At 37.0% G+C, this 24,722-nt stretch overlaps 1 protein-coding gene and 1 non-coding gene across 2 annotated transcripts in view; one reads left to right on the top strand and one right to left on the bottom strand.

Moving 5' to 3' along the window:
- IQUB (IQ motif and ubiquitin domain containing) overlaps positions 1–24,722 on the top strand; it is a 61,077-nt gene that overhangs the window by 20,771 nt on the left and 15,584 nt on the right. The window contains exons 7-9 of the mRNA XM_024129850.3: positions 6,228–6,438; positions 14,880–15,055; positions 23,074–23,244. Of these exons, the coding sequence (XP_023985618.1) occupies positions 6,228–6,438; positions 14,880–15,055; positions 23,074–23,244 (558 nt within the window). The remainder of the gene's footprint in view (positions 1–6,227; positions 6,439–14,879; positions 15,056–23,073; positions 23,245–24,722) is intronic.
- Positions 5,274–5,333, bottom strand: LOC112067246 (U7 small nuclear RNA). Its single transcript, XR_002893183.1, has one exon. It is a non-coding gene; the product is annotated as a U7 small nuclear RNA (small nuclear RNA).

Consider the following 24,722-nt stretch of genomic DNA (forward strand, 5'->3'; position numbering starts at 1 on the left):
TAGTAGCACACTGTTTAGCCTCCATGTGTTTGTATTTTTTACAGTTTTTTTTCCCTGTAATTGATATCTAGTCTCATAGTGTTGTGGTTGGAAAAGATACTTGATATGATTTCAATTTTCTTAAATTTACCAAGGCTTGTTTTGTGACCCAAGATATGGTCTATCCTGGAGAATGTTCCATGAGCACGTGAGAAGAAAGTGTATTATGTTGTTTTTGGATGGAATGTCCTATACATATCAGTTAAGTCCGTCTTGTTTAATGTGTCCTTTAAAGCTTTTGTTTCCTTTTTTATTTTCATTTAGGGTGATCTGTCCATTGGTGAAAGTGGGGTGTTAAAGTCCCCTACTGTGGTTGTGTTACTGTCGAGTTCCCCTTTTATGGCTGTTAGCGTTTGCATTATGTATTGAGGTGTTCCTATGTTGGGTGCATAAATATTTACAATTGTTATATCGTTTTCTTGGATTGATCCCTTGATCATTATGTAGTGTCCTTCTTTGTCTCTTGTAATAGTCTTTGTTTTAAAGTGTATTTTGTCTGATATGAGAATTGCTACTCCAGCTTTCTTTTGATTTCCATTTTCATGGAATATCTTTTTCCATCCCCTCACTTTCAGTCTGTATGTGTTCCTAGGTCTGAAGTGGGTCTCTTGTAGACAGTATATATACGGGTCTTATTTCTGTATCAATTCAGCCAGTCTAGGTGTTTGGGTGGAGCATTTAATCCACTTACATTTAAGGTAATTATCGATATGTATGTTCCTATTACCATTTTCTTAATTGCTTTGGGTTTGTTATTGTAGGTCTTTTAACCTTATGGGGATTCCCTTGTATGTTGTTTGTTGCTTTTCCCTTGCTGCTCTCAATATTTTTCTTTGTATTTAAGTTTTGATAGTTTGATTAATATGTGTCTTGGCATGTTTCTCCTTGGCTTTATCCTGTTTGGGACTGTGTGTGCTTCCTGGACTTGACTGACTATTTCCTTTCCCATGTTAGGGAAGTTTTCAACTATAATCTCTTCAAATATTTTCTCAGACCTTTTCTTTTTCTCTTCTTCTTCTGGGACCCCTATAATTCGAATGTTAGTTCATTTAATATTGTCCCAGGTGTCTCTGAGACTGTCCTCAATTCTTTTCATTCTTTTTCTTTATTCTATTCTGTGATAGTTTTTTACTATTTTATCTTCCAGGTCACTTATCCGTTCTTCTGCCTCAATTATTCTTCTATTGATTCCTTCTAGAGAATTTTTAATTTCATTTATTGTGTTGTTCATTAATTTTTGTTTGCTCTTTAGTTTTTCTAGGTCCTTGTTAAACATTTCTTGTATTTTCTCCATTCTATTTCCAAGATTTCAGATCATCTTTACTGTCATTACTCTGAATTCTTTTTCAGGTATACTGCCTATTTCCTCTTCGTTTGGTCTGGTGGGTTTTTAACCTTGCTTCTTCATCTGCTGCATATTTCTTTGTCTTCTCATTTTGCTTGCTTACCGTGTTTGGGGTCTCCTTTTCACAGGCTGCAGGTTTGTAGTTCCCATTGTTTTTGGTGTCTGTCCCCAGTGGGTAAGGTTTGTTCAGTGGCTTGCGTAGGCTTCCTGTTTGGGGGGACTGGTGCTTATGTTCTGGTGGGTGGGGCTAGATCTTGTCTTTCTGGTGGGTAGGACCGCGTCCGGTGATGTATTTTGTGATGTCTATGAACTTAGTATGATTTTAGGCAGCCTCTCTGCTAATGGGTGGTGTTGTGTTTCTGTCTTTCTAGTTGTTTGGCATGGGGCTTCCAGCACTGGAGCTTACTGGCCGTTGGGTGGAGCTGGGTCTTAGTGTTGACGTGGAGATCTCTGGGAGAGCTCTAGCCAATTGATATTATGTGCGGCCAGGAGGTCTCTGGTGATCCGATATCCTGAACTCAGCTCTCCCACCTCAGAGCTCAGGCCTGACACCAGATCGGAGTACCAAGACCCTGTCAGCTACACAGCTCAGAAGAAAAGGGAGAAAAAAAGAAAGAAAGAAAAAATAAATAAATAAAAATTTTTAAAAAATTATTAAATAATAACAGGAAAAAAAAGAGGAGAGCAACCAAACCAATAAACAGATCTACCATTGATAAACAAGCACTAAAGACTATACTAAGATAAACATAAAAATCAGAAACAAGTCAGTCGCAGACAGCAAACCCCAAGTCTACAGTTGCTCTCAAAGTCCACCGCCTCAATTTGGGATGATTCATTGTCTTTTAAGGTATTCCACAGATGCAGGGTACATCAAGTTGATTGTGGAGATTTACTCAGCTGCTCCTGAGGCTGCTGGGAGAAATTTCCCTTTCTCTTCTTTGTTCGCACAGCTCCCGGAGTTCAGATTTGGATTTGGCCCCGCCTCTGTGTGTAGGTCGCCTGAGGGCATCTGTTCCTTCCCAGACAGGAGGGGGTTAAAGCAGCCGTTGATTAGGGGGCTCTGGCTCACTCAGGCCGGGGGGAGGGAGGGGTACCTTAGTTATAATTGGAATGCGGGGCGAGCCTGTAGCAGCAGAGGCCAACATGACGTTGCAACAGCCTGAGGTGTGCCGTGTGTTCTCCGGGGGAAGTTGTCCCTGAACCATGGGACCCTGGCAGTGGCGGGCTGCACAGGCTCCCGGGGGAGTGTGGATAGTGACCTGTGCTTGCACACAGGCTTCTTGGTGGCTGCAGCAGCAGTGTTAGCATTTCATGCCCGTCTCTGGTGTCCGAGCTGATAGCTGCGGCTTCCGCCCGTCTCTGGAGCTCATTTAGAAAGTGGTGCTCTGAATCCCCTCTCCTCGCGCACCCGAAACAATGGTCTTTTGCCTGTTAGGCAAGTCCAGACATTTTCCCGGACTCCCTCCTGGCTAGCTGTGGGGCACTAGCCCCCTTCAGGCTGTGTTCACGCCGCCAATCCCAGTCCTCTCCCTGGGATCCGACCGAAGCCCAAGCCTGAGCTCCCAGCCCCCGCCTGCCCCGGCGGGTGAGCAGACAAGCCTCTCCGGCTGGTGAGTGCTGGTCGGCACCAATCCTCTGTGTGGGAATCTCTCCGCTTTGCTCTCTGCACCCCTGTTACTGCGCTCTCCTCCGCGGTTCCAAAGCTTCCCCCCTCCGCCACCCTCAGTCTCCGCCCGTGAAGGGGCTTCTAGTGTGTGGGAACATTTCCTCCTTCACAGCTCCCTCCCACTGGTGCAGGTCCCGTCCCTATTCTTATGTCTCTGTTTTTTCTTTTTTCTTTTGCCCTACCCAGGTACGTGGGGAGTTTCTTGCCTTTTGGGAAGTCCGAGGTCTGCCAGTGTTCAGTAGGTGTTCTGTAGGAGTTGTCCCACATGTAGATGCATTTTTGATGTATTTGTGGGGAGGAAGGTGATCTCCGTGTCTCTCCTCTGCCATCTTGAAGGTCTCCCCCTCTTTATTGTTCTTGTTGGAACATATTCTCTAGTAATTATTTCAGATATTACGCATGGGAGGTGAACCATCTAAGTCCTATAGAATGAACCTCATTTTGGGTTTTAGTCTGAGTGGGTGTAGAAGGTTAGATTCAAACTTATTTTCAAAATTATTTTATTTTATATCTTTGAAGCTGTTTTTGATTAAAAGTCTAATGTCAATGGGATTCTCAGTTCTTTGTTTCCTCTTTCTGGAAGCTTTTAGGATTTTCACTTAATCCTTAGTAATCTTACTGTGTGTGATGTACTTGAGACTTGGTGATGGATCCTTTCTATCTGAGAGCTCATGTCTTTAGTTTGGGGAAATGCTCTTCTATTATATTTTGAGCAATTTCTCTAATCCAACTTTCTTCATTCTGTCTGGAACTTGTATCAGACATATTTTGGAATGTCTACATTTATCTTCCATGGCTGTTAATATTCCTCCATTCTTTCTAATTTTTACAACCTTTCAACCTGCATTCTAAAAGATTTTCTTGTCTAAGTTTCTTGCTTACTAATTCCCTCTTAGACTCTGCACATTCTGTTGATCAGCAGAATAGATTACTAGTTATTGGCTGATACCTATTCTTCCCATTGTAATAAAGCTTAAGTTGGGCATGAGGCTGCAACACTGAAAACTGCATTTTATAACCTCTTTTCTATGTTGGTGAGGCCAAGGAACTAAGGCCTGGAAAAAAGAAATGTGAGGGGAAATGATGTGTGCCCCTTCTGGATTTTGCTCTTAAAGTGACTGTATTGCAATTCTTTTGTCTTTTCCCCTATTCTACTGACTAGAAGATGATGATAAGTGGATCAGCCACTAGGAAACACAAGTAGGAAGCCATTTGTAATACAGCACAGAGCTTCCTACTAGTCCTAAACTGCTTGCCAATCCCTGGGCCAATCCCTGGAGTATCATGCGAGAAGGGAGAAACTAAGTTGTTTAAACAACTGTGTTTTAATATCCTTAATGAGTTTAACAAGTTTAATAGCCCCAAGATAAACCCATTGTACTGATTTTTTTTTTAATTTCAAAAATAAATATGTTGTCACAGTCTTTTGTTGCTTCTTTTGTATTGATTCAACAGCCTTTCCTTTCTCTCTGAAAATGTTAACTCTAGTCTGGTCTTGTTTTTTGTTTTGCTTTGTTTTGCTTTACTCTAAAAGAGTGGTTCTAAAACTTTGGCATGCAACAGAACATATGGAAAATTTGTAAATATGCAGAATCCATGCCCACCCCAGAATTTCTGATTAACTCTGAGAATCTGCATTTCTAACAATTTTCCAGATGCTGCTGCTGCTGGTGGTCTGGCCACCATACTTTGAGAACCTCTGTTCTAGTAAGTAATTCTCTTTCACACAAATGTAAATTCTTCTACATTGAATGAGGAACCTTTTATACTGTTGGCTGTTCTCAAATCTTTGGTTACTCTTGGGTGTGTACTCAAGAGTATTTGAAATTCCTGATGTCCAAAGTGCTACAACATATTTGTTTACTGTAGCCTTACCTCAGTGGCTTTCGGGGATGCACAAGGCTTGATTCTGGGAGGCAGCTAGTTTTCTGGAGCAGGGGCTTCTATTCATTCTGGGCATCACCAGCTTTCTGGGACACTAACCACTCTTGCCTAGAGGCAAATACCTCTGATGCTCTTTACGTAAATTGTTTTAGAGGAGCCTGTCCCTTTTGCATTTTTCAAGCAGTCACCTTGTTAGTTGCCCTAAGACCCCTTCTGCTCACAGGATCCACCAGTTTTGGGGTTGAAACATCTTAGAGACACTTCTGTGTTTTCTAGCTTGCCTCTCCAGTGCATGATTAGGCTGTAGATTCCTTCAAATTCCACCCCTGCTCCGTGGGGGGTTTTCCGGTGTGGACCAGAAAACCTGAGACAAATTTTAAAAGAGCTGTAACACTAATTCCTTCTTCAATTTATTCCACGTGCCTCATTTCTTGAAGGGAATTCTTTAAAGTTTCTGTTCTGTTGGAGGACTCCTTCAGTATGCTCCAATATCTTTATTGATTTCTGCTTCTATAATTTTTCTGTAGTCATCAGTGGTTAGGATGAGGGGAAGGGACGTGTCAGCATATTCTCTACCCTCACACTTGATCTAGCCTCTCTATATTTTACTTTTTTTTTAATGAGTTTACTAAATAAAAACAAAAAATCTCAGTTATATCGCAAGCTTTTTGTGACTCTAGTACTGTATTATATGCCTTCAGACATATATATTTTTCTCACAATTTAATAAATACATGTTTGCTTTGGTGGTTTCCACATATAACCTACCCGCTGTGTGGTTAGTAAATACCATTTTTTAAGATATGAGCCTATGCTAATGACAATTAAGAAAAAGTAGATAACAATACATAGTATTCATAACAATAATAGTATTTATAGAGGACTTGTGGTGTACCAGGCTTGAGGTAAGCACTTTATATGCATAGTATTATTATCACTGTTTTGCACCTGAGGGTACTAAAGCACAGAGGTGGCAAGTAACTTACCCAAATTAACTAACTAGTGAGTAGCCGAGGGAAGATTTAAACTAAGCTGTACTCCAGACCCTGTGCCCTTAACTTCATACTAACTGCCTCCTGTGAAGGTATACTTGCTACTAGATTTCAAAGTCAGATAGCTGATGTGCATTATCTATGACCTTTCTGTTATAATGTATGTGAGAATACATGGCACAGAGCTGAAACTAGACTCTCAGTATTTTTTAGTACTTATTGAATTGGAATAGAAATAGTCATTGTTGCCTTTCATTGTGTAATAAGGTTGACCATATTTTATTTCCTTTAAGTATAGGTAATTGTGATACAGACTTACTACCGACGATGGCATGCTAAAGTTGTGGTAGACAATTTAAAAAGACAGAAAATGTTAAGGTTGCAGTGGGAAGCACAGGAAGAACTAAGGAAGATAAGAGAAAAAGAAGAGTGGATGAAATTGGATTATTACCGGAGGCATAATCCTCAAACAAAAGAAGATTTTGAACTTCTTTACAATGCACTAGAACGTAAGTTTGAAATAGGCTTTGCATAAAATATTAATTTTATAATTTTTCATTAGTAGGAAAAACAGGTTTACTAAAGACAGAAGGGGGACCTTATTATTTTAGGAAGATGTCTGGGGTATCTGGACTAGAGAATTTTAAAAGATGAATAATGTCTTACATTTGGGACAGGAATTAAGGCTGGAGTGAAATTGGAAATGCTTTTATATTAACAATAGATAAATAAAATGTGAATACGGCTCTGTAAATTATTCAGTTTTAGTATGTTATCTCATTTGCTCCTCATCCCTATGAGATAAAAAGAGAAAGTATTGTCCAGTCTGTTTCTCTGATGGTCTTGGGAATTTGTGAATTCAGAGTTGAACTGTCTTGAACCCCTCAGTCCAGCATTCTGTCTCTGATTCTGCTCTTTACAGGAGATACCTTTTTATTCCCCTCTACTAATTATTATAAATAAATAAATAAATATGTATATGTATGTATATTCTCTACACATTTGATTTTATGGCTTATTTCTTCCATAGGATGTGTGCTAGTCATTGACACAGTTAAAAACTTCCGTTACTTGAACAAGCCAATCACTCCCTACTTTGGGCAGTTATATACACTGTTCTTCTTGAAGCTTTTCCGCAATACCCACCTTCTAATCTCAGCTTAAGTATCACCTACTCAAAGGCTTTTGTGACTGACAGTGCAACTTGGACATCCTATTATCATCTTATGGTTCTCACTGCACACCAACTTTTCATTTATAACACCACAATACGTTTTTTTTAACATTAATTTCACTACTGGACTGTAAGCTCCGTAAGTGAATGACTTATTTATTTTTTGGATGATCTCTTTTTCTGTGTTTAGCTCACATGCCCAACAAATACTGGTAGAATGAATAAGTAAATGAATGAAGGGAATCCCAAGGATGTAGCCATGCAACTGTCTCTAGCTTCTGCTTTCCCAAGAGTATCTCTAAAGTGGAAGTAACCAGAACAGAAGAGTTATTTGTTAGCTTAGATACCGGAAAGTGAAGTTGGGCTCTTGTGATGACATAGAAGAATTTAAAAAATTAAAAGTAGCCTCAGTTTTTTTTTTTAGTTGAATACGGTCTTTTTATCCAAAGAAATAATAGTCTTTGACTTCTCTATGATTATTCATAATATTAACTTTAAGTAAATTTTCTTACTATAACGTTGTTTCTTTATATACTATTTATTTGTGGACGTTACTACGTGCTCTGTTACTCAGGTCATCCTTTCCTCTCTAATTGAATACAATTTTAGGTGTCAGATATCAGGTCTATTTAAATAGCTATATGATAATATGCTATTTACTGAAGATGATACAATTAAACACTAGGTCTAACAAGCAATAGTAATACATCTATCTCTCTGATAAATGGAAGAAAATGAAAATGAAATTTCTTACATAAAAGAGACATCTCTTAGTTTTCTTCCAAGCCTAAAATTCTAAATTAGAACTGTAAGAATAATTTAAAGTTCTGTTTTGTTGTAGTTAAAATTCTGGTTCACAAGCTCAGTAATTTACATAGCTCTTCTATTTACTATAGTTTTTGTTCCATATTCTTTACTCCAGTGTTTGAAACTGTTGCCCTCTTGTGGCTCATAGTGACTGTTGCATAGTTTGAATTACAACTCCTAATAACAAAGTTTAACTTTTCCTCCAGGTAACCTGTTCCTTAGTAATAAAAGCAAAATGATATCAATTTAGGAAAATGAATTTAACTGTATAAGATAATATGCTGTATCAAAGACAAGACTATCTCTGGGCAACAGTGTTTGATTTTTATGTCTTCCTTTTTTTTTTTTTTTTTTCTTACAGCAGTATGTTGAGGGCAACTTCTTTCATTGATCTGACTGGTCACTCTTATCTCAGACTCGGTATAGGAGTCATTATCTTTAGGAAACCTCTCTTATCAGCATGGATTAGGCTCAGAGCCTCTTTTCCTTGCCCCATTATTCTCTGTGCATACCATTCTCTTAACTGTCCATGTCTGTACCTAGGGCACCAGATAGGACCTTGTTCATTATGTCTAATAAATGTTTGTTGAATTGAATCTTCTACCCTTTGTCTTGTTTTAACTTGTGGAAATGGTGTTTTCTGACTCTTCTCTAATTATTACCTCTCGATCTCAAGGTCCCTTGACTTCTAGCTTCTGGAGACTCCCTGGCCCCAGTCCTTTGACAGATCTGGCCCTGGGCTTTTAGTCTGAATCTTTCTTGGTTTTTTTCCATTCAGGCTTCCAGTCTGTGATAAGAATTTTAAAAAGCAGATGCGTATAAACTGCCAGTGACAGACAAAATATTGTATGTTCTGCTGTTTCTTGTTTGGAAATAGCAAGTTTATTAGATCTCAGAAATTTTAGAATGTGTATGGACTTTATATTTTAGTACTGTCCTTTCATTTTATAGTTGAACTTCAGACCCTGGAAATTAGGTAGTTTGTTCAAGAATGTAAGTTAAGGTTATAAGATAAATGTATTCTTTGAAAGGAACCGGTTGCTTTCATATCTTTTTCTTTAAAAATATTGGAGGTCGGGCTTCCCTGGTGGCGCAGTGGTTGAGAGTCCGCCTGCCGATGCAGGGGACACGGGTTCGTGCCCCGGTCCGGGAAGATCCCACATGCCGCGGAGCTGCTGGGCCCGTGAGCCATGGCCGCTGAGCCTGCGCGTCCGGAGCCTGTGCTCCGCAACGGGAGAGGCCACAACAGTGAGAGGCCCGCGTACCGAAAAAAAAAAAAAAAAAAAAAAATATTGGAGGTTATTGACATCTGTTATGGGCTGAATTATGTTCCCCCCAAATTCAGATGTTGAAGTTCTAACGTCCAGTACCTCAGAATGTGACTGTATTTGGAGATAGGGCCTTTAAAGAACTAATGGAGAAAAAGTGAGCTCATATGGGACCCTAGTCCAGTATGACTGGTATCCTTATAAGAAGAGGAGATTAGGACACAGACATGCACAGAGAGAAGGTCATGTGAAGACAGTGGAGGAAGGTGGCCCTTTACAAGCCCAGGAGAGAGGCCCTCAGGGGAAACTAATCCTGCCATCACCTTGATCTTGAACTTCCATCCTTCAGAACTGTGAGGAAATAAATTTCTGTTATTTAAGCCTCCCAGTCTGTGGTACTTTGCAATGACAGCCCTAGCAAACTAATGCAGGATTCCAATTTTTTTTGTTTGCTTTTATTATCATTCCCAGAGAGCATATATTTTATGAAAGCAGGAAGAATCTCTCATTTTTCTCAATGTCTTCTCTGTATAGTTCTGGAAACTGTCAAATCAATTATAAAATCAGTTTTATATAGCTGTTCCTGGTTCCTGTGTTTTTCTATTCCTTATTAGTAGTGGGTCATGGCATTTTTCTGATGCCATGTTCTATCCTTTACTGTAGATTTACAGGGAGTTTGTTCATCTAATGGAGAATATTATTGGAATTAAGGTCCATTATTTTCATATTTCTAATTAGCTTCATTGGGTTGTTTCCTTTTTAAAAGTCATACTAATAATTTAAGCAAAATACAAAATCTGAACATATATGGATATAAATGTATTTAAATACACATATGTATAGCTCCAGATTCACCCAGGACTTAAGGATTAATCTAGCAGATCAGTATATTGCTTTTTGAGGTTGGCAGAATAGCTTAAATATCCTAGTGGCCTAAATTTATTACTGGTCCCAAAGGTTTCTAATGTAAAACTGGGAAGTAAAATACGGTTACTAGTATCATTCAGTTTTTATTTGCTTTCTGGGGACATCCATATAATCCCATGAGTAAATATTCTCAGTTATTATTTCCACAAGCAAGCAATCTTCCTCTTTATTCATATACTGCCTTTTAGTATATGGATATTGTCAAAATTTTAAAGCTTTTTGGTTGGTAAAACTACTCTTAAATGATAAGCTCATCAATCATGGATTTTCTGGACTTTCATAACATAATTTAGCACTTAAATTTACAACCCTTTTGCTGAACACAATTTAGCTTTTAAATTTACAAATCCTCTTTTCGAATAGGCCGAACTGTACAGTATCTGAATAATGTATTCCTGGTAAGAGACAGAATGGGATTCTTATAAAGAACACAACTGACAAGTCCTTGACCTGATCAGGATGATTTCAAATTGAAATTTGAGAGGAGGAAGAAATAATATGATAAAATTATAAAACTAGATATCATGAAAGGCAGTGGTTATAACAGAGGAGGGCCAGAAACAACACTTATGACTTCAGATATTTACCTTTCGATGCAGGGACTAGTATTAAGGTAACCTTGAAATTTTAATAGAAGAAGGAAAATATAATTTCTAATTATATAAATTATATATAAATGTAATATATTCTGAAATATCCCTGCAACACGATGAGAGAGTAATCATGTCTGGAATATAACAACAGAAGAGTACATTTTACTTGATTGAATCATATCTAATAGAAGATAAGAGGAAGTAGTCTTATGTCAAGAGTTGATTTACCCAAAGGAAGTCTTTAAAACTAATGGTGAAAAATGTCAGGCTTTTGGGTAAAGATAAATGTAATGACAAGCAAAAATTCTGTCCCAGTGGAATGATTTTACAGTCTATCCAACTAGGGAGAGGCAGAGACACGTTTGCTCCTTCAAGAAGGCATTATGTCTTTCTCACTTTTGTATGTACCATCAAACTTTATAGAGTTCTTTCAGATAATAATTGCTCAAAAATTGCAGTTGAGTATTTTGAATTGGCAAAGAAGTGATAGGATTTTGACAAGTATTGATATAATAACCAGATCAGGGAACTAGGTTTTTTGAAGTTCAGATAAAAAATAGGCTTGATTCTATGGCCAGAATGTAGTTCATGAGACTCTGAAGCTTCATTATTCTGACAATAAAGTAATAAATCATCTCTACATAAAAGGAAAGAATTACATGGCTAATTAAGTAAATATGGCTTTCCAGTAGTAAAGCACCTAATAAGTTCACATTGAAAAGAATTGTGATGAAAGACTAGAGTGACTTTATGGAATATTTGTTCAGAATAAAGAACAGTAGGTCACTGTTTCTACTTTTGTTTTGCTTCCATGTTCTGTGAAGAACAGAAAACAAATATGGCTCAAATGAGTTCAGGTTCACAGTCCAAATGTATGTCCCAGGGGATCAAAGCCATACTGTTATCTTTCAGTAATCATGGAGAATGGGAGGTGTGCCCAGAAGACATGACCTTCCAGAGAAGGCTTGTGATTAACTGTCACATACATTACAGCTTTTTATAACTCTGCCCGGCTCCCTGCCCCAATACACACTTTTCAGGTGCCTGATTTAAAATTGAGGCTTACTTATGTAAAATTCCCTCAAATTGAACTTACTGCAATTTTTGTTTCATCCTATGCATTTTGATATGTAGTGCTTTTTTCTTTCCTTAATTGTTGACACTCATACCTTTTACTTCTAATTTCATTAAAGTGTTGCTTTTTATAGTATTTCTTACATTTCCAAGCAGATAGGAATATATTTCTTTTTTAAACTTTTGTTATTAATTGTAGTTGAATTGTACTGTGTCAAAAAATGCAGTTTTTGACATTTCCGATTTGGGGGATTTATGTTTTCTTCCATTCCTACTCCTAGAATTTACATAAATTTATATAAATGCTTCATAGAACTTTGAAAATAAGATACATTTTCAGACTTTGGTGTTCAGAGCTTGATGTATATTAATTAATTTAAATTTGTTAATCATACTGTGTCAGATATTTTTTGTTTTTAATTCTTCTTTACTTGACTGTCATAGATTAACTCATTTGTATTTTATTTATGTTTATGTAATATAAAATATACTCACCACAATAGTGTTTATAACTGATAGAAGTTTTGCTTTTTATAGCTTGATGGGATGTGATTTTCAGTATAAATATTCACGAGAGTCATACCTTTCATCATACAATTATCTTCTATCCCAAGGGATGAATTTTGAGTGTTTTCCCCCCTATTTTCAATATATTAATATTGCTGTATCTGTCTTTTTTGTTGTTCATATTTACCATCCTTTTATGTTTAACCTTAGTCTTTGGCATCACTTTGTGCCTTCCAAAAACATCATGTCATTGAATTTTTAAAAAACCATAATATTTTATTTTCAGTCAAAAAAATCGAACCAGATCATATTTTTCAATATAACGATTATGCCTGATTTTGCTTCTCTCATCTTTCTTTATGCTTTTTATTTCTAATTTTTTTGTCTTTTTCTGCACAAACATTTATGATTGTTACTCTTTTCTGCAATGATTTGAAATGTAAGCATTCTTTTTTTATTCCTTCTTAAAGTTTTTCAAAGACGTTCTTAAAACAGGTAAACTATCAAATGGATTCATAGCCTACCCTTTTCTCTAGTTCTGAGTCCTGAGTTAAGGTTTACTACCTTCTGCTAGAGGGTCCACTTTCTGAGATGAGACAACAGCAGTTTGGGGGACGACATCTGTGCCTCTTTGAGTGTCTTCCAGTCGAATCTGCACTGTGTCTTACGGAAATTGCCCTAAGATTTCTACCACATGGATCACACCTCTCTCTGATTTCCAGTACTGCTTCCGGTCTCTCCCTCTCCTCCCCCATTTCATGTTTCCTGTATCATTTCTAGAAGAACTTAGGAGAGAGGAGTTGGAGTTAACAGCCTGTATATAAACCTCCATCTTGTCAGAAATTTGGTATGCCATATATTAAAGAGGAACTAGGCCTGGATAGGACATGAAATTATGTCAAATAATATGCAATTTAAGAAAGGGAAGTGTTTTTGTCTGGAAAAGAGAAAACCTAAGTGGACTGTGACAGCTGTCTTCGATGCCATGTGGTGCAAAGAATAGACTGACTGTTAGCCTCATAGGCTAGGACCAGGACCAGGGTGAGCAAATTAAACCTGTCCAAGCTGCTGGGAGGAGGATGCTGTCTTAGATGGGGAGGAGTGTTGAACTGTTTAATTTCTAAGGTTCTTTCCAACACTATTTTTCTTTTAATGTAAATAACTTTGACATTTTTGAAATATGGGATATAAAACAGTTTTCTTCCCCAAATTTAACGTGTATAAGAATTGAATGGAACACTTGTTAAAATAAAAAATTCTGAGCCCAGACATTTTGATTTATTTAAGTTTGGGTTAGGATCTAGTACTCTGTATTTTCTGAGGTTAATTTTGAGAATATGGTGTAATCTTTAGGTAAAGTGAGTTTATAAAAGTACTATTCTTTGGCATTTTATGGTTTGGTTTTAGGATGTATTTCATGCAACACATTCTATTTTTAATTTTTATTTTATATTGGAGTAGAGTTGATTTACAATGTTGTGTTAGTTTCAGGTGTACAGCAAAGTGATTTAGTTATACATATACATATATCTATTCTTTTTCAGATTCTTTTCCCATATAGGTTATTACAGAGTACTGAGTAGAGTTCCCTGTGCTATACTGTAGGTCCTTGTTGATTATCTGTTTTATATATAGTAATGTGCAACACAGTCTTTGTTGATAGTAACCAACACTTTAAAATATTGTAAATATTATTCTAACGTGATTCATTGGTTTGAGTAAAGTGTAAATGTAATTACCTTATAACATTTGCTGATATGATTAGGGTTTTGTAAAGAAATGGAAAATCATTCTAAAAGTGCTAATAATGAAGAAAACAATTGAAGTCAACATTTCTACATAAAACTGTCAGTTTGGGTACAGGGGGAAGCAGACACCAAGATGGAGTTTGAAGTGAAAGATAAAGGGAAGAGAGAGCAGGGAAGGGCAACGAAAGTCTTCAGATTGAGATGTAGGTTGACACCTGTGAAAGCTGAGAGAGGGAAGGAATGAGGATGAGGGATGGAGGCCTTCAAACAGGTAGAGTTCTGAGGAAGTCTGAGCCGGCCTGACCGTCAGCTCTGATTGACCACAGAAGAGACCACTATTGGGCAGACATGGCCAATCCCTGATTCTCCCATGGTTCTTACTCATTGACTGGGAGTAATTGTGGGAAAAGTGTGCCCTCTGCTCCAATATGGCGGCAGATCCGAAGTGCTGTAGCTGGTACTGTCAGCCACCTGTACTTCTAGCTACAGGTACTCTCTTGGAGGGAGATCTGAGCAGGACACGTTCATGGCTGCCACAAATCCAAGCCATATTTGTTCCAATACTGGGGGGTGTGCATGCTTACTTGGAGGCATAATTTGACATGATCTGTACTGATGTCTTACAGCTTCTGTTAGTTTGACTCTACTTTTATTGCTTTACGTCTCTCAGCTTTCATTTCATCCTATTTTTTTTCATATATCAGGTGTACAATATGAATGATTCTATTCATGTATAATTTTATTTAAATTGTTATAAAAATAAAATACACTTCTCTGGAGGTGAGAGTAAAAAATGCTCTGTAAAGATGTGGGATTTTAAAGACTCAAGAGTCTTTTATGTTATTCCTCTAGTCTGGAGGCAAGAAGAACTTGCACGCATTAACCAGTCTTTCACTGGAGCCGAAAGGAAAGCTGCTTTGTGTGAACTCCTGGAAAAAGAGACCCAGATAATTGCTTCCATTGGGAGACATAGATACATCGCTTATACGGCTAACCAGGAAGCATCGATACAAGCTTTTTTGGATAAGGTTATTGAAGTAACAATCATTTAAATATGAATGTATCCTGAATTTAAAAAGATAGAATAATGAACTAAAGAAGAGACTTACATTGTCAGAATTTGTGTGAATATTGTTTAGTATTTTGGTGACATATTTAGTTAAATTTTGTATATATATATTTTTTTCTTATACAGCTTTAGATTTTCACTGCAGCCTAGAATAACAATTGACAAGTCACGTGAAATTAACGTGTTCTTAAGAAAAGAGCTATGAAGGAAAAATGGAGACGCCACCTTTGTGACTGTTCGTTTAGACTTAGGCTGGCTATAGAAATTAGATGAATTGCACACACTGGTAACATGTCGAGTACTGAAGTCACAAAATGTCTGGACCCGCAGTGCCCCATAGTAAGCAACCTGGGGAATAGCTATAGACTAGTGTTTCTGCTTTTGCTCACCAGGTCATTAAGTGACTAGAAATTTCTGACCCAAAGGATATATGATTATTGAAAACCATGAAAACATACAATTAAGGCAAAAACTAAAGTAATTCCCCTTTTGTAGTGAAACTGCCTGCTTGATATTGAATAGCCTGTTTCCATAGTGACCAATTTCCTTTTATAAACTTGATCTTTCCAAACAATTAAAGGCCAATCCAGCCACAAGAAGAAAAGGGATGGAATTCTTCAAGATATTCTCCTGTAGTGATTCTGGTTGTATGATTCTTGTTATTTGAGAACATTTGTTCTTAAAAACCATATTTTTTGATACTATAAATGCCCCCCACTCATCTTACTTATACGCTCTCCTGTTTGATCTCAATTTTTCTTGTGGTTTTAACTACTGCCTGCAGCCTGGAACTCGCTACAGTTCCAGGCCAGACCTCTCCTAGGAGCTTCCAAATCACATCCTGAATTGCCTACTATCATTGCTCTTTGGATGTCCCCAGAGTACACCTCAAGTTGACATGTCAACCCCTGAGTCATATCATCTTACCTTTCCTTGACCCCTCACCTCCAAACTGATCCTCTTCTGTAACACTCACATAATTTATCTTCTGTGAATGTTTCTTCATCTACTTAAGTTGCTTCAGACAGAAACCTGGGCATTATTCTTGACGTCCCACTTAGCCACCAACCTGTCTGTTCTATTACTTTAATAATCTCCTCAGTTCTTTACTTCTTCCTTTCCAAACTCACTACCACTGCCTACAGGGAAGTGGCTCTGCCATGCACCTTGATGACCTTGCGTGTATCCAAATACGCCATGTAAACAAAGACTTGGACCACAACTAATCTTGAGTCTTGGTGGAATGCCTTGTGATCCTGCTGGCACTGGAGAGGATGGTAACTCCTGAGATGTTATGGAACAGCTCCCCTCTCCTGTTTCCCTATCTCCTCTGAGAGGCTGTCATGAGACAGGTCTTGCCTTGTGTGTGTGAGCTTGACACTGATTTAATTGGATCTGGATTACTTTATGTCCCCAAATGAGGCTTTCGACCTCCAGTCTCACTTCTTAATTCTCTTCTCCATCATCCGTATTGTTGCCATAGGGACCTCATTCAACACAATTCTGCCTCTGGCCCCCCTTGTCGCCCTCAGGGAACAAGGACTTTTATAGTCGATTCTTGGCACACCTGACCCATTCCACAGTTTTTTATCATCTCTGCTCGCACACTACAGCCATACTGTTTCAGCTATGCTCAATTACTTGCACGTTCACAGAAAGACCACATGCTCTCAATGCTTTTGCATCTGCTGTGGCCTCTACATGGAACATCCTTTCCTTCCTTCTTCAGTAACCAGGTAGTCACCCTTCAAAACAAGCTCAGATGTCCCTTCTTCCGGAAAGGATCACTGATCCTCCTACTTTAGCCTGTACTATGTACCTTCATAAGACTCTGTTTCATTTTTGTCTTAGTACATAGTGGTCAATTTTTATTATATCTGTTTACATGTCTGACTCCTTCCTAGATTCTGAGTTTCTTAAGGCAAGAGCTATCTTTTATCTCCATAGCCTCATATCCTAGCTCAGTGCTCATCACAGAGTATCAATAAGTGCTTGTGGAGGAAGGTAGGGAGGAAAAATAAGGGAAAGAAATAATGGTTTGTAATTTTTAAAAAAAATTTATTTATTTTATTTATTTTTGGTTGCATTGGGTGTTTGTTGCTGCGTGCGGGCGGCAAGCTGGGGCTACTCTCCATTGCGGTGTGCGGGCTTCTCATTGCAGTGGCTTCTCTTGTTGCGGAGCACAGGCTTCAGTAGTGCGATGTGCGGGCTCCAGTAGTTGTGGCTCGTGGGCTCTAGAGCACAGGCTCAGCAGTTGTGGCACACGGGCTTAGCTGCTCCACGGCATGTGGGATCTTCCCGGACCAGGGCTCAAACCTGTATCCCCTGCATTGGCAGGCGGATTCTTAACCACTGCCCCACCAGGGAAGCCCCCATGATTTGTAATTTTATATTTCAGGTACTATGAGAAAATATGCAATGTAGATACTATCATTTCAAATTCTTGAATATCTTCATTCTAGAATAGCTGAGTTCTACTGTATGGAAGCCATAATATTCATACTTCTCCAGAGTCATATTTTGAACTAAACTTATTCCTTTAGCAAGTTGCTCTATGTTGAATCCAGCTTCATCACTGGGCACTGTGTTCCTTATGTGTCTGATTGTTAACCTTCAGAGGACAGCATGGACCCAGGGCACAAGAAGGAGCTGGAGGCCTCTCAGGTGCCAATGGACAGGGAACATGGGTGGTACTTACCTTCCTTATTTAAGTCTGAACCTTGTACAGGATTTCCTGCTTGTGCTTCATCTGCTGCTTTGTTTCCTATAAGCGATTTTAAATTCTTGTTGTAAATGTCTATTCTTCATTATGCCTGCACACCCCTCACCCCACCCCCCAACCTCCAGCTTCATGTCTAGCATTGTCCCTAAACATGTTTTGAATTATAGAGAGTCCAAAGGTAGATCAAGTCCCAACATATAAAAGCACCTCTGGAGCCAGCTGATGACGATTACTCTCTGTCATGAAGTATAACTTTCTAAGAAGTTCTTTAAATTTCACCAAAAAAAGATGAGATGGGGAGATTTTGGTCATGAGAATTCCTGTGAGGAAGGAAGATTTTTTTTTTTTTTGGTAAATACTTTAATAAGTTTTGGGGTAGAATCTGAGACCCTAAAGGATCCTAGTATGGGAAGAATTGCTCTATCGCAGGAAAATGGAGGTTTTCGAGTGTTGCCAGGGGAGAGAGTAGAGGGAGGACACAGTTAGAAGGCAGTGGGGCACAATGTGGCTTCTTGTAACTTCATTAATTATATCACTAATAATTGAAATATTAAGTGCAAGATGATTTTTTTTTCATAAGAGGAAAAGGAGCAAGAGAAATGACTGGGCCTTAGTGACTGATTCAGGGCAGCATACCAAGATGCAATATCAGAAGATGGCAGGAAGGATGGAAAAGTTAGCCACAAGAACTTGTAGAGATCAAGGGAAAGGCTTTTTTGTGGGTCATAGGTTTTAGAATTGGCGTTCTGAACCTGTGGTCACCCCAGCTGATAAACCAGTTAATCTCACCAATCCCCAGGCTAAGACTTAGAGGAAATGGACATTTTAGCTGATACAAGAGAATTTTACCTCGGTTTTGACCAAAGTGTTATACAGGGCAAGACAAACACAACCACGGAATGGAACAATTGCACTTGAGGTCAATCCTCAGTCCATTACGTAGCCTAATTAGTCCATTCTTTAAAAATATTGACCAACGGTGACCTGCTTTTAACCTGTCGTAGTAAATTGTGAAATCTTTGTTATTCTAATACAAAGTCATTTAAATCACCTTTTTGTATATGATGCCATAATAAACATCATAGAAAACAATTAAGGTAGATTTTATAGTCTTTTGTTGTAAATACTTATAGCAGTTCTATTCCGTTTTATGCCTGTCTGTCCCACCCTACCCATGCCTAGCATTGTCTCCAATAAATATTCAGGAGGAGTCAGTGTTGATTTCATGAAACTTGAAGTAACTTATTCTACAGTTTTTTTGATTGCTAAGAAAAAACAGCTTATAAGTAATCCCTGAGCCTAGATAAGGTCAGAGTTTTTTCAAATGTTAACTCTAACAACCAGGGCCATGATGCGGATTTTAAGATCCACATTTAGCACCATAACATATAGATATGTAAAGAGAATGTTTACTTTCCCATAATTTGGAAATAACTCTGGAAAATAAAATTTTATGGTTTGGTTTTAGTTTAACTTCAATGTGTCTAAGTATTATGTAGTGTATTGAACTAATATTTTATTTTTTATCATCTTATCCTGGACACAGAATTTCTCTGAGTAATGAATGATTACTATTTTAAATTAGTCCAATAAAAGCACTGAACTAATCAGTTATTAGGGATTCTATACTAAGCCTTCATTCTCCACAAAAAATTTAATCTAAAGATTTTTGAAGCATTAGTTAAATAATTTGTAATTTTATCACATCAAACATTGACATCCACAGGTTGTCAAATGTTAAAACCTCATTAATTGACAGAGATGAAGAAATTCAGGTCAAGAAATTTGAATGAAAAATCATCAGCCAGTTTCTAATATATCTTGGGTACTGCTTACCCAAACTGTGTAAAGAGACAGTTTGAATTTCTGCAAGAGGTTTTCCCTAGAGTCAAGGCCATTTATTTCTTTGATTCTCTTTGATTTACACACCACTTCTCACAATCACAAGCTAAAAAACTGCAATCTGCTTTAGCTGTGTCATTTAATTTTTTTTTCTCCTTACTCACGTGGCCAACAGGTAATGGGATAGAAAAATGCAAACAGCTCTTGCCTCTCTCTGAGCACCACAGTACACAGGGGTGTCCTCTATGGACGGACAAAACCACTTTGCTGTGTAAAAGAAAAGTTGACCACTACCCAATAGCTCTGGGGGGTTAGTGTTATTCTTAATTTGTGCCCTGAGGGTCTAGAGTGTTAATTTAGGAGAAAGAAAAAAGACCGCCTCTCACAGTGCAGCCATTTCTTCTCTTGTGGAAGCTTGCTGCTCTCAAGGTTTTTGTTATCTCTCCACCTTCCCTTCCTCAAAATGTGTCTTCCTGCTGTTCTTCTGTTCCTCTCCTCCAGAGTCTATGCTGTTTCATTTGTTGGCAGCTAAGTGGAAATTATTATGCTCCTGTTTTCTGAAGCAATTTAAGAACATGATTGTTGTACATCTCTTATTACAGCCAAGGCATTCAAAGAAAAAAAGACATAGAAAGAGAAATAAGCAAAGTTGACATTTTCCTGCATCAGAATAAAAAAAATACCTTCAGGCCTGCAATCAAAGAAGCTTGGACTTGAAGACCAGGTTATCAGTGTTGGCAGAAATAAATCCAAATATAAAAACAACGTTGCCAAACAGATTTTTTTAAACATCATTTCAGTGCTTACACTAGGGAACTCAAACTTCAAATCTAAGAATCTTTGATTGTATCACTCAGTTCCCTTTAATCTGGCTATCTCCTAGTTATTCGTCAGGTTTTATCTTAGATATTATTTTCTTTTTACCAGTTAAGTGCTTCATATCAAACTGTAGTTACCTGTTTACCTGCATCATCAAGCATAATCAACTTTTATTTTAATCTTTTATTTATTTTAATCTTTTATTTATTAATCTTTCTATGCTCTTAGATTTAAGAGTTCATGAAATTAGAATTTATCTACTTGCTACCTAGTACACTGACCAATTTATAGTAAACACAATAAATATTTATTGAATGAATGAATGAATACTGTAGGCCCGGTGAAATATATAAAACTACATAAGAAATTTATTTCTTATAATCTGTAAGGAGAAATAGAGTTATAATTATAGAACAATTTGGATCCAAATTGCATTGCCCCACTGCATACTGTGTGTGTGTGTTTTTACATGTACAGTAGGACAGATAATAGTGATTTCAGTGGTTTCAAACCATAGTAGTTAGGAATCTTTATAGAAAAGTTAGGATTTAAGTTAAAAATTGAAGGGTAGAAATGATTTGCATGTTAAATATATTTGGAAAATATCCAAGGTATTACTATATCACAGTATCTTAGATGGGGCTAAAAACTTGGAGGGAAGGCAGGAGTTAAATCAATACAACAGCTGAAAAAAACCACAATAAAGTAGATGAACTAAGCATTTCATTAAAAGGTTATTGTACTTGGATTATTATTAATGAAATAACTTATCAGCCTAAAGAGCTAAAGGTATTGTTCACATTACTGGAAGAAGGGAAATTACATTTAATAGAGCCACCTTGAGGAAAACTATGTGCAAAGATTAAGGCTTTAGACTTTAGAATATTGCTATATGAAACTTAGCCTAAGATTGCTTATTCCTTAAAGGTTTTAAAAAGAGCTTTGCAGCAAACATTAGATTTCAGTAACACTCTGACCCCAAAAAAGGCTGTATCCATTTAAAACAATATATTTTTAAAATTTCTAAGTGATAATAATTAAATCATAAAATATTTTCTTATTGAGCTATTTCCCTTTTGTAATCCTTAATAAATTTTATTAATTTTATCAATCTGCTAATTAACTCTATATTATTTAATATTAGATTTATGCCTTAAAAATAGAAATTAATCATAGGGCTTCATCTTCTCATTTGCTAGATTGAAACTAGAACTGAGGATCTAAAGTTTCTGATGAAGATTCCTAGCTCTGCACAACATTCATTTTACCTTTGATCAGAAAATGATGCATTACTTTGAAAACATATCAAATATAGTTGTTAAATGGTAGCTCTGTAGTTTTCAGTGTAATTTAGCTAATATGAAATGTAAAAAAATTAAAGGTAAATTGAGGCTGTAACTAAAAATTCATACCACTGTCATACTAAATACAGCCTTAAATGGTTTCTCTATTTGGCTATTCTACATTCCTGATGATTTATTCCGAAACATGGGCTTCTATTTAAACTTTAAATTATATCAAATCTAAGATTTAAATGCTTGCAAGTATGGCATAAATTGGACTACAGGTCTCCAAAGCAATTACCAATCAGTCTACAAAAAATGAAGCATTTGGACAGTTAGAAATCGTAATCAAAATAGCCTCCTTTTTGATAGATTATAATCAGGGAAAGAAACTGAGCAGCTTTATACCTTAAAGTAGAAGAGTCAGTGAATTTTCACTGTGCTCTTTCTAGGTCAATGAATCTTCTCTTAAAGTCTCAATAGTTTGGGTAGGAGGGAACAAAAGCACTGGCAAACACAGTCTTTAAATATTTTGTTGTGGTCCTGAGTCAGTGGAGGACTCACTCCATTTCCTGTCTCTGAATTCTTAGCCTGGGACTCCTCACATGAGCTTCAGGGCAAGTTAGCTCCATCTTTGACCCTCAGTTCAGGAGACGGGCTATGTTGGGAGGCACCAAGCCAGATGTGGAAATAGGAAGTGAGAATCTTAGCCATTGTCAGGGAGGCAGGGGCCACAGCACTGCTAAAATAGCTAAATACAGCTGTTTCCCTATGGACATCTGCTTTGTGAAGAACTGTGAACTTGTTATAGATTTATTTTTATAGGAAACGGAACTGTAACTGAGTCCCACATTGCTATATCTGTAGGTCTAACACCTTGAGGATTGTAATCTTGTTCCACAAGGGTTGTTCTCAATTGGCAAGGTGTAATCAAGATACATTCATACAACTCAGTATAATTGAACCAAGTAGATAATTTTTTTAGCATTCTAAATAGCATGCTTTTTTCCCCAGGAGTTATTTCATAAATCCATCAAGCTAACCATCATACTAGTTAGTACAAATTAGTAGCAAATTCTGAATCCTGAGGAAATGTTTGTACTTCTGCAGATTAGAGCTCTCTCATATTTTTTTTCCTAAATTGTTTTACTTTCCTATGGTCTACAAATTCTTCAAATAATTTTCTTAAGTTTTAGTGATAGTTTTATTCCATAAAGCACATGATAATAAGGTTAACTTATAGTAGAAGGAACAAAATTATTTTTGAACCTTTAATTAACTGATAATTATAAACATAATATTATTTTTTAGTGTTCAGCTCCAAAGCTATGGAGAACATTTGATGGCAAAATAATTGAGATGGATACACAATTCACCATCAGAGCCAGAGAGCTGCAAAACATCTATAACTGCATTATGCTGAAAAATATCTCTCAAGATGAGAGACTAGATGTGCTCTTAACACTTAAACATACTGTAAAGGTACGTTAGTTTCTCTTAGTTTTTGGGTATCACTACCACTATCAATAAAAAAATTAAATACTAAAATAAGATGGTTTGTATTAAGTAATTATAAAGATAATAAATGTCTATATATATGAATTTTATTTTGTCAACAACTATATTGTTTGGGTATGATTGGGGGAGGATATGGTTTATGCATTAACATTTATCTACAAGTTCTCAAACTATATATTGTGACACATACAAAAGTAAATATAACACAATGAATATTCTAAATGTAAATGTATCCTTAACTTTGCAATGAATGCAGATATATATAGCATGAGATTAGTACTCAACTCAGTTCAATAAAACAACAATTATTGTCTGTATATTTTGACACTTTTTAATGAAAATTTTATTTTTAGCAATTTTAAAGCAGCATTAGTATAAGTATTTTTATCTCCTTTTCCTCATCAGTTATTGATTCAAGGCACTTTAAGTAGTTGAGTAAATGGTTCTTGTTGGCAGGTAAGTCCCCATAGGTCTCTCACATTTCTGCCCATCTTGAAAGCAGAGGCATGGACTCAGTTAGGCACTGACTGCCTTTTTTCTGGACAGCCTTTTCAGAGATGTTTGTCAAGTGACTATGCCTTTGAAGCTAGAGATAGGAAGAGAGGGAGAAGCCATAGGTCCAGAGGTGGGAAATAAGCATGGTATCTGTAGAGGGCAGTAGAAAGACCAAATTGGCAAAAAGAGAGTGCAGGTAGAGAGTACAGTAGAAATATTCTTACCTGACATAATTAGGACCATTAGCTGGTTAATTTAAAAAGTCAAAGGATGGACTCATAAAAGATAAGTTGTGCGTGTCTTAATATGTTTAACCTAATATATCCACATATACATTTATTTAACAATATTTGATGGAGGATTAAGGCTTTTAAGCATGACTCGATTTCTGGCTGTGTTTATTCTGGCTGCACAACCTTAGATTAGTTATTTAATATTTCTGAAAATCAGTTTCATCATCTGTAAAATTAGTTGCTTTGAAGATACACATATATATGTGTGCATATATTTATACATACGTATGTATATAGAATATAAATAAAATATATAATTTATGTGTCTCAATGCTTACAAATAGGGAGCCCTCAATAAATAATAAGTATTATTTTGATGACAGTTGCCAATATAGACCAGTGAATTTTGAACCTGGTCTGTTAGAATCATCTGGAGAGCTTGAAAGAGAGAAAGAGATACACAGAGAAAGGGAGAGAGAGTATGAGAATAAATGAATAGGAATGATATCTAGGCCCCATTTCAGAGCAGTTAAATCAGATTCTCAAGTGTGAGGGCACTGTTAAAATCTTTTAAAATCTTCCCCAGGTCATTCTAATGTGCCCTCAGGGTCAAAGACCACTGATGCAGACTCTTGTATTAGTCATACCAAGTACATATTAAAAAGAAGAGAAGAGCATTATTTTACAGTTAGTGACGTTACCCTCTGACTCCTT

This window comes from Physeter macrocephalus, chromosome 5, assembly GCF_002837175.3.
Source record: "Physeter macrocephalus isolate SW-GA chromosome 5, ASM283717v5, whole genome shotgun sequence".
In the NCBI taxonomy this organism is placed as follows: domain Eukaryota; kingdom Metazoa; phylum Chordata; class Mammalia; order Artiodactyla; family Physeteridae; genus Physeter; species Physeter macrocephalus.